General features: G+C 46.2%; 1 protein-coding gene across 1 annotated transcript in view; it reads left to right on the top strand.

Annotated features, from left to right (window-relative positions):
- The first annotated feature begins 3,869 nt into the window (after positions 1-3,869).
- LOC135536143 (tetraspanin-18B-like) overlaps positions 3,870-10,000 on the top strand; it is a 10,483-nt gene continuing 4,352 nt past the window's right edge. Inside the window, exons 1-4 of the mRNA XM_064962534.1 lie at positions 3,870-4,006; positions 5,140-5,334; positions 7,959-8,033; positions 8,442-8,540. Coding sequence (XP_064818606.1) covers positions 3,944-4,006; positions 5,140-5,334; positions 7,959-8,033; positions 8,442-8,540 — 432 coding nt within the window. The 5' untranslated portion in view covers positions 3,870-3,943. The remainder of the gene's footprint in view (positions 4,007-5,139; positions 5,335-7,958; positions 8,034-8,441; positions 8,541-10,000) is intronic.

A 10,000-nucleotide genomic window follows, 5' to 3' on the forward strand; every position in this document is an offset into this window, starting at 1 on the left:
AGATAGTGGAGCAGATAAAGGAGGAGGAGGAGATAGTGGAGCAGATAATGGAGGAGGAGGAGACACCCCACTGCTAGACACCTCCTAGCCTCCCCAGCCCCACCGCCTCACCCGTAGCACGCGCTCCAGCAGGTATATCACCCGTAGCACGCGCTCCAGCAGGTATATTTCACTGGTAATCCCCAAAGCCAACTCCTCCTTTGGCCGCCTTTCCTTCCAGTTGTCTGCTGCCAATGACTGGAACGAATTGCAAAAATCACTGAAGCTGGAGTCTCAAATCTCCCTCTCTAACTTTTAAGCATCAGCTGTCAGAGCAGCTTACCAATCACTGTACCTGTAGACCCTGAAGAGGTTTGGTGTGTGTTTCAGTTCGTTTCTGAGCAGATATGAATTTGTTCTTTAACTGACATGCCTAGTTAAATAAAGATAAATGAATAAATAAATAAATAATAATAAATAAATAAATAAATAAGGAGTCTCTGGCTTGGTGAGCACAGCAGAATCTATCAGGGCTAGTGACAGAAACCACACACTCTATAACATGGGTCTATTGAAACCACACACTCCATAACATGGGTCTATTGAAACCACACACTCTATAACATGGGTCTATTGAAACCACACACTCCATAACATGGGTCTATTGAAACCACACACTCTATAACATGGGTCTATTTAAACCACACACTCTATAACATGGGTCTATTGAAACCACACACTCTATAACATGGGTCTATTTAAACCACACACTCTATAACATGGGTCTATTGAGAATAGAGAGGAGAGGAGGAGGAGAGAGGAGAGAGGAGGAGGAGAGAGGAGGAGAATAGAGATGAGAGGAGGAGGAGGAGAGAGGAGGAGAATAGAGATGAGAGGAGGAGGAGAGAGGAGGAGAATAGAGAGGAGGAGGATAGAGGAATGAGAGGAGAATAGAGATGAGAGGAGGAGGAAAGAGGAGAGAGGAGGAGAATAGATAGGAGAGGAGGAGGAGGAGAATAGATAGGAGAGGAGGAGGAGGAAAATAGATAGGAGAGGAGGAGGAGGAAAATAGAGAGGAGAGGAGGAGAATAGAGAGGAGAGGAGGAGGAGGAGAATAGAGAGGAGAAGAGGAGGAGGAAAATAGAGAGGAGAGGAGGAGAATAGAGAGGAGGAGGAGAGAGGAGCAGAATAGAGAGGAGAGGAGGAGGAGGAGAATAGAGAGTAGAGGAGCAGAATAGAGAGGAGAGGAGGAGAATAGAGGAGGAGAAGAGAGAGGAGGAGAATAGAGAGGAGAGGAGGAGGAGAGAGGAATGAGAGGAGAATAGATAGGAGAGGAGGAGGAGGAGAATAGAGAGGAGGAGGAGAGAGGAGGAGAATAGAGAGGAGGAGGAGAGAGGAGGAGAATAGAGAGGAGGAGGAAAGAGGAGGAGGAGAATAGAGAGGAATGAGAGGAGAATAGAAAAGAGAGGATGAGGATGGAGAGGAAAGAAGGAAAGGGGGAGAGTAGAGGAGAGAGAGAGGGGGAGATGGTGAAGGGAATTATTTCCGTCCATCTTCAGTGTGAAATCGTCCAGCTGCCCCTAGTCCTATTTTAAACAGGAACCACAGCTGCAGAGTGGGACACTGGAGTTCTGTGTGTGTGTGTGTGTGTGTGTGCGTGCGTGCGTGCGTGTGTGTGTGCGTGCGTGCGTGCGTGGCCAGTCATAGCAGAACTGGGCTCCCCCAAACACGCACCATTTAGTTAAATAGACTAAGACCAGCAACACAGGTCAGACGGTGTTCAGATGGGCAGTAAATACACTCATCTGAGTTCCCACTGAGGGACTAACAATAGGGGTGTATGTAGCAAACAGCACCCTATTCCCTATGTAGTACCCATAGGGCTCATAGTGCACTATACAGGGAAAAGGCTGCCATTTGGGATGTACACAGGGAGAATCGGGTTTCATTTATTGCTGGTGTGAACATGGAGGGCAGACACACAGCACACTGCCTATCTAAGTTCAGAGAGACAGCACACTGCCTATCTAAGGTCAGAGAGACAGCACACTGCCTATCTAAGGTCAGACAGACAGCACACTGCCTATCTAAGGTCAGACAGACAGCACACTGCCAATCTAAGGTCAGAGAGACAGCACACTGCCTATCTAAGGTCAGAGAGACAGCACGCTGCCTATCTAAGGTCAGAGAGACAGCACACTGCCTATCTAAGGTCAGAGAGACAGCACACTGCCTATCTAAGGTCAGACAGACAGCACACTGCCTATCTAAGTGATGAGGTCAGACAGACAGCACACTGCCTATCTAAGGTCAGAGAGACAGCACACTGCCTATCTAAGGTCAGAGAGACAGCACGCTGCCTATCTAAGGTCAGAGAGACAGCACACTGCCTATCTAAGGGCAGAGAGACAGCACACTGCCTATCTAAGGTCAGTCAGACAGCACATTGCCTATCTAAGGTCAGAGAGACAGCACACTGCCTATCTAAGGTCAGACAGACAGCACACTGCCTATCTAAGGTCAGAGAGACAGCACGCTGCCTATCTAAGGTCAGACAGACAGCACACTGCCTATCTAAGGTCAGAGAGACAGCACACTGCCTATCTAAGGTCAGAGAGACAGCACACTGCCTATCTAAGTGATGTCAGACAGACAGCACACTGCCTATCTAAGGTCAGACAGACAGCACACTGCCTATCTAAGGTCAGACAGACAGCACACTGCCTATCTAAGGTCAGACAGACAGCACACTGCCTATCTTAGGTCAGAGAGACAGCACACTGCCTATCTAAGGTCAGAGAGACAGCACACTGCCTATCTAAGGTCAGACAGACAGCACACTGCCTATCTAAGTGATGTCAGACAGACAGCACACTGCCTATCTAAGGTCAGACAGACAGCACACTGCCTATCTAAGGTCAGACAGACAGCACACTGCCTATCTAAGGTCAGACAGACAGCACACTGCCTATCTAAGGTCAGACAGACAGCACACGTTCTAAGTGATGAGGTCAGACAGACAGCACACTGCCTATCTAAGTGATGAGGTCAGACAGACAGCACACTGCCTATCTAAGTGATGAGGTCAGACAGACAGCACACTGCCTATCTAAGTGATGAGGTCAGACAGACAGCACACTGCCTATCTAAGTGATGAGGTCAGACAGACCCCCCCCACCCCCCGACCCCCCCCCAGACCAACCAATTGACTGAACTGAAGAACAGACAGACTGGTTTGTGTCGTCTGGACGGTGTCCCTGCAGCATGTGAAGTGAGTCAGCTGTGACAGGTGGCAGCAGGTGGCGTCGTCCTGGTCAACACCATCATAGCTGGAAGAGACCGTTGGTCCTCATCACACCAGGATCCACTGATTCTGACGAAGTATAACACATCCTCCCACATGGTCTCCACATGACACTGAGTCGCTCACGAGTCACTCGGGGACTCAGCCTGGCAGTGACAGGTTCCCACAATCTCTTGGGGGACTGACATCTCTCTGCGCTTAGCTTTTACTCTCTCATGTCTGTCCTTGTATCTCCTTGTTGTGGAAGAGAGGAGACGACGGCTCTCCTCACCTCAGTCTCTAAGAGGACGATTTAACTTCTCTAGAGCCCGAAGACCCGTAGGTGAACTGGAGCTCATCCATCCTGGAGACACGCGATCGCATAACCTGCTTTTGTTTTATGTTGTACAGGGCTCTATTCTTTTCAGTAATTAACAGGCCTCTCTCTCTCTCTCTCTCTGTGTGTGTGTGTGTGTGTGTGTGTGTGTGTGTGTGTGTGTGTGTGTGTGTGTGTGTGTGTGTGTGTGTGTGTGTGTGTGTGTTACTGTGTATGTGTGTGTGTGTGTGTGTGTGTGTGTGTGTGTGTGTGTGTGTGTGTGTGTGTGTGTGTGTGTGTGTGTGTGTGTGTGTGTGTGTGTGTTTCTGCAGGGGTCCAGGGAGGCTTCAGCACAGGGAACAGCCATGGAGGGGGACTGTCTCAGCTGTATCAAGTACCTCATGTTCATCTTCAACTTCCTCATTTTTGTGAGTACATGCTGCTTGCTTTACACTCCCTGTTCTGATGTTCTGCTGTCTGATGTTCTGCTCTCTGATGTTCTACTCTCTGATGTCTGATGTTCTGATGTTCTGCTGTCTGATGTTCTACTGTCTGATGTTCTGCTGTCTGATGTTCTGCTGTCTGATGTTCTGCTCTCTGATGTTCTGCTCTCTGATGTTCTGCTGTCTGATGTTGTACTGTCTGATGTTCTGCTGTCTGATGTTCTGCTCTCTGATGTTCTGCTGTCTGATGTTCTGCTCTCTGATGTTCTACTCTCTGATGTCTGATGTTCTGATGTTCTGCTGTCTGATGTTCTGCTGTCTGATGTTCTGCTGTCTGATGTTCTGCTGTCTGATGTTCTGCTGTCTGATGTTCTGCTGTCTGATGTTCTGATGTCTGATGTTCTGCTGTCTGATGTTCTGCTGTTCTGATGTCTGATGTTCTGCTGTCTGATGTTCTGCTGTCTGATGTTCTACTGTATGATGTTCTGCTGTCTGATGTTCTGCTGTTCTGCTGTCTGATGTTCTGCTGTCTGATGTTCTGCTGTCTGATGTTCTGCTGTCTGATGTTCTGCTGTCTGATGTTCTGCTGTCTGATGTTCTGATGTCTGATGTTCTGCTGTCTGATGTTCTGCTCTCTGATATTCTGCTCTGACGTTCTGCTGTCTGATGTTCTGCTGTCTGATGTTCTGCTGTCTGATGTTCTGCTCTCTGATGTTCTGCTCTCTGATGTTCTGCTGTCTGATGTTCTGCTGTCTGATGTTCTGTTGTCTGATGTTCTGCTGTCTGATGTTCTGCTGTCTGATGTCCCACTGAACAAAAATAGAAACGCAACTGTAAAGTGTTGGTCTCATGTAACATCAGCTGAAATAAAAAAATCCAGAAATGTTTATTTAAGCTTATTTTTCTCAAATGTTGTGTACAAATTAGTTTACATCCCTGTTAGTGAGCATTTCTCCTTTGCCAAGATAATCCACCTGTCATGCTTGAGTGAGTTAAATCAGACATCAACTTCCTACTATACTTCCTTCTTCCTGGCTATACTCGGTTCTGATTGGCTGCCTGTGTGTCTCTCCTATTCTGATTGGCTTCCTCTCTCTGTGTGTGTGTGTGTGGTCCAGTTAGGAGGCTCCTTCCTGCTTGGTGTGGGTGTGTGGGTACTGGTGGACCCTATGGGCTTCAGGGAGATCGTAGCAGCCAACCCTCTGCTCTTCACTGGGGTCTACATCATCCTGGCCATGGGGGCAATGCTCTTCCTCCTGGGATTCCTGGGCTGCTGCGGAGCCATCCGGGAGAACAAATGTCTGCTGCTCTTTGTGAGTTCAGTGTGTTATAATGGTGCTATAAACATTCCTCTCTGTAAGTCAACTCCTCTACATTATGTTTGGTTAGTTATCTACTCTACGTTATGTTTGGTTAGTTATCTACTCTACGTTATGTTTGGTTAGTTATCTACTCTACATTATGTTTGGTTAGTTATCTACATTATGTTTGGTTAGTTATCTACTCTACGTTATGTTTGGTTAGTTATCTACTCTACGTTATGTTTGGTTAGTTATCTACTCTACGTTATGTTTGGTTAGTTATCTACTCTACGTTATGTTTGGTTAGTTATCTACTCTACGTTATGTTTGGTTAGTTATCTACTCTACATAATGTTTGGTTAGTTATCTACTCTACATAATGTTTGGTTAGTTATCTACTCTACATTATGTTTGGTTAGTTATCTACTCTACGTTATGTTTGGTTAGTTATCTACTCTACATTATGTTTGGTTAGTTATCTACTCTACATTATGTTTGGTTAGTTATCTACTCTACATTATGTTTGGTTAGTTATCTACTCTACATTATGTTTGGTTAGTTATCTACTCACATTATGTTTGGTTAGTTATCTACTCTACATTATGTTTGGTTAGTTATCTACTCTACATTATGTTTGGTTAGTTATCTACTCTACATTATGTTTGGTTAGTTATCTACTCTACATAATGTTTGGTTAGTTATCTACTCTACATAATGTTTGGTTAGTTATCTACTCTACATAATGTTTGGTTAGTTATCTACTCTACATAATGTTTGGTTAGTTATCTACTCTACATAATGTTTGGTTAGTTATCTACTCTACATAATGTTTGGTTAGTTATCTACTCTACATTATGTTTGGTTAGTTATCTACTCTACGTTATGTTTGGTTAGTTATCTACTCTACATTATGTTTGGTTAGTTATCTACTCTACATTATGTTTGGTTAGTTATCTACTCTACATTATGTTTGGTTAGTTATCTACTCTACATTATGTTTGGTTAGTTATCTACTCTACGTTATGTTTGGTTAGTTATCTACTCTACATTATGTTTGGTTAGTTATCTACTCTACATTATGTTTGGTTAGTTATCTACTCTACATTATGTTTGGTTAGTTATCTACTCTACATTATGTTTGGTTAGTTATCTACTCTACGTTATGTTTGGTTAGTTATCTACTCTACATTATGTTTGGTTAGTTATCTACTCTACGTTATGTTTGGTTAGTTATCTACTCTACATTATGTTTGGTTAGTTATCTACTCTACATTATGTTTGGTTAGTTATCTACTCTACATTATGTTTGGTTAGTTATCTACTCTACATTATGTTTGGTTAGTTATCTACTCTACATTATGTTTGGTTAGTTATCTACTCTACATTATGTTTGGTTAGTTATCTACTCTACATTATGTTTGGTTAGTTATCTACTCTACATTATGTTTGGTTAGTTATCTACTCTACATTATGTTTGGTTAGTTATCTACTCTACATTATGTTTGGTTAGTTATCTACTCTACATTATGTTTGGTTAGTTATCTACTCTACATTATGTTTGGTTAGTTATCTACTCTACATTATGTTTGGTTAGTTATCTACTCTACATTATGTTTGGTTAGTTATCTACTCTACATTATGTTTGGTTAGTTATCTACTCTACATTATGTTTGGTTAGTTATCTACTCTACATTATGTTTGGTTAGTTATCTACTCTACATTATGTTTGGTTAGTTATCTACTCTACATTATGTTTGGTTAGTTATCTACTCTACATTATGTTTGGTTAGTTATCTACTCTACATTATGTTTGGTTAGTTATCTACTCTACATTATGTTTGGTTAGTTATCTACTCTACATTATGTTTGGTTAGTTATCTACTCTACATTATGGTTGGTTAGTTATCTACTCTACATTATGTTTGGTTAGTTATCTACTCTACATTATGTTTGTTTAGTTATCTACTCTACATTATGTTTGGTTAGTTATCTACTCTACATTATGTTTGGTTAGTTATCTACTCTACATTATGTTTATCTACTCTACATTATGTTGGGTTTAGCGCTCTTGGCTTGTCAACATGTCAAATTACAGAAAGCAGTGCTGGTAATTGGATATCGCTGATAAAACTGTGTGAAAACCAATCAGGTGACAACAATTTCCCTCCTGAACCTTCACCCCGTCTACACTAATCATTATGGTTGGCTATAAGATGTCTCAGCTGGTACCTTGATGCTGTAAAACGCTGGGGTTATTCAGGAAGTACAACGATATGAGAAATAGTGCCCCCTAGTGGACTAAATGATGTTGTGTTAATTATTGGTCACTGAAACGGAAGAGATCTTTGCCTTATTTATTATTTTTTATTTTATTTTACCTTTATTTAACTTGGCAAGTCAGCTAAGAACACATTCTTATTTTACAATGATGGCCTACCGCGGAACGGTGGGTTAACTGCCTCGTTCAGGGGGCAGAACGACAGATTTGTACCTTGTCAGCTCGGGGGATCCGATCTCTCTGTCTGTATATTGAGTTTTATTTATGAGGTCCCAGAGTTAGCAGCCATTTTTACCTAAAGTGTTTAGTGAATGGAGTCACTATTCTGATTGTCCCTCTTCTCTCTCCCTCTCCTCAGTTCTTCCTGCTCATCCTGGTCATCTTCCTGGCAGAGTTAGCAGCAGCCATCTTGGCCTTCGTATTCCGGGAGCATGTGAGTGTTTCTCTGTTTCTCTGTCTGATTGGAATCCGGTAACCTCATCAGGATGTTACGCCCGTATTAGGACAGGGTGTACTTACACTATCAGGGCATCAGTCTGATAGTGTAACGACGACCGTGAGGGATGCCTTTTATAGGGGTTGTCAAAACAAGCCTGCCGTGGAGACTTGTAACTGAAAGTGCTTCGAGGAATCAGCTACAACAGGGAAACAGAACCCGTGGCGTTGCTACGGTAATGGGGTTGTCCAAGCAAACGAACTCACCGTAAAGCACCTGGTAACGATTCTCAATTAGAATTCTGGCCAAAAGGTTATCGGGACCGCGAGAGGTCGACGTGGGTTTTAAAGGACGTTGTAAACTGTTCGGTAGAATCCTAAAGACACGATTCTCTTTATTGTGCAGCTCACCAGAGAGAAGTTTACCGGAGATCTGAAGAGACACTACCAGGGACACAACAACACGGACGTCTTCACCTCCACGTGGAACGCCCCCATGACCACCGTAAGAGTCCGGTCAGGGTCTCGGTCAGGGTCCGGGTCAGGGTCCCGTCAGGGCTAGGGTCCGGTCAGGGTCCGGTTCAGGGTCCCGCAGGGTCAGGGTCCGTTCAGGGTCCGGTCAGGGTCAGGGTCCGGTCCGGGTCAGGGTCCCGCTCAGGGTTAGGGTCCGGTCAGGGTCCGGTCAGGGTCCGGTTCAGGGTCCCGCTAGGGTCAGGGTCCGGTCCGGGTCAGGGTCCTGCCAGGGTTAGGGTCCGGTCAGGGTCCGGGTCAGGGTCCCGTCAGGGTCAGGGTCCGGACAGGGTCAGGGTCCGGACAGGGACAGGGTCAGGGTCCGTCAGGGTCAGGTCCGGGTCAGGGTCCGGGTCAGGTCCCGTCAGGGTCAGGGTCCGGACAGGGTCAGGGTCCGACAGGGACAGGGTCAGGGTCCGGCCAGGGTCAGGGTCCGCCAGGGTCCGTCCGGTCAGGGTCAGGGTCCGCTCAGGGTCCGTCAGGGTCCCGGCCAGGTCAGGGTCCGACAGGGTCAGTCCGGACAGGGTCCGCCAGGGTCAGGTCCTGTCAGGGTCCGGTCAGGGTCCGTCAGGGTCAGGGGCCGGTCAGGGTCCGGTCAGGGTCAGGGTCCGTCAGGGTCAGGGTCCCGGGCCAGGGTCAGGGTCCCGTCAGGGCTAGGGTCCGGTCAGGGTCAGGGTCCTGGCCAGGGTCCGCTCAGGTCAGGGTCAGGGTCCGGGGTCAGGGTCCGGGGGTCAGGGTCCAGCTCAGTCCGGGGTCAGGTCCCGTCAGGGTCAGGGTCCGGGACAGGGTCAGGGTCCGGACAGGACAGTGTCAGGGTCCGGGTCAGGGTCCCGCCAGGGTCCGGACAGGGTCAGGGTCCCGTCAGGGTCAGGGTCCGTTCAGGGTCCGGGTCAGGGTCCGGTCAGGGTCCGGACAGGGCCAGGGTCCGGACAGGGACAGGGTCCGGTCAGGGTCAGGGTCCTGTCAGGGTCCGGTCAGGGGCCGGTCAGGGTCAGGGGCCGGTCAGGGTCCGGTCAGGGTCCGGTCAGGGTCCGGTCAGGGTCAGGGTCCGGTCAGGGTCAGGGTTCAGACGGCTCCAGAGACAGTCCACTCTGTCCATTATTAGTATCACCCTCATTTCTGTCTGTATAAAACATCACTACACAGTACTAATCTACCATGTCTCTCTGTCTGTATACAGTACTAATCTACCATGTCTCTCTGTCTGTATACAGTACTAATCTACCATGTCTCTCTGTCTGTATACAGTACTAATCTACCATGTCTCTCTGTCTGTATACAGTACTAATCTACCATGTCTCTCTGTCTGTATAGAACATCACTATACAGTACTAATCTACCATGTCTCTCTGTCTGTATACAGTACTAATCTACCATGTCTCTCTGTCTGTATAAAACATCACTATACAGTACTAATCTACCATGTCTCTCTGTCTGTATAGAACATCACTATAC

Source organism: Oncorhynchus masou, unplaced genomic scaffold (genome assembly GCF_036934945.1).
Source record: "Oncorhynchus masou masou isolate Uvic2021 unplaced genomic scaffold, UVic_Omas_1.1 unplaced_scaffold_5636, whole genome shotgun sequence".
Taxonomy (NCBI): domain Eukaryota; kingdom Metazoa; phylum Chordata; class Actinopteri; order Salmoniformes; family Salmonidae; genus Oncorhynchus; species Oncorhynchus masou.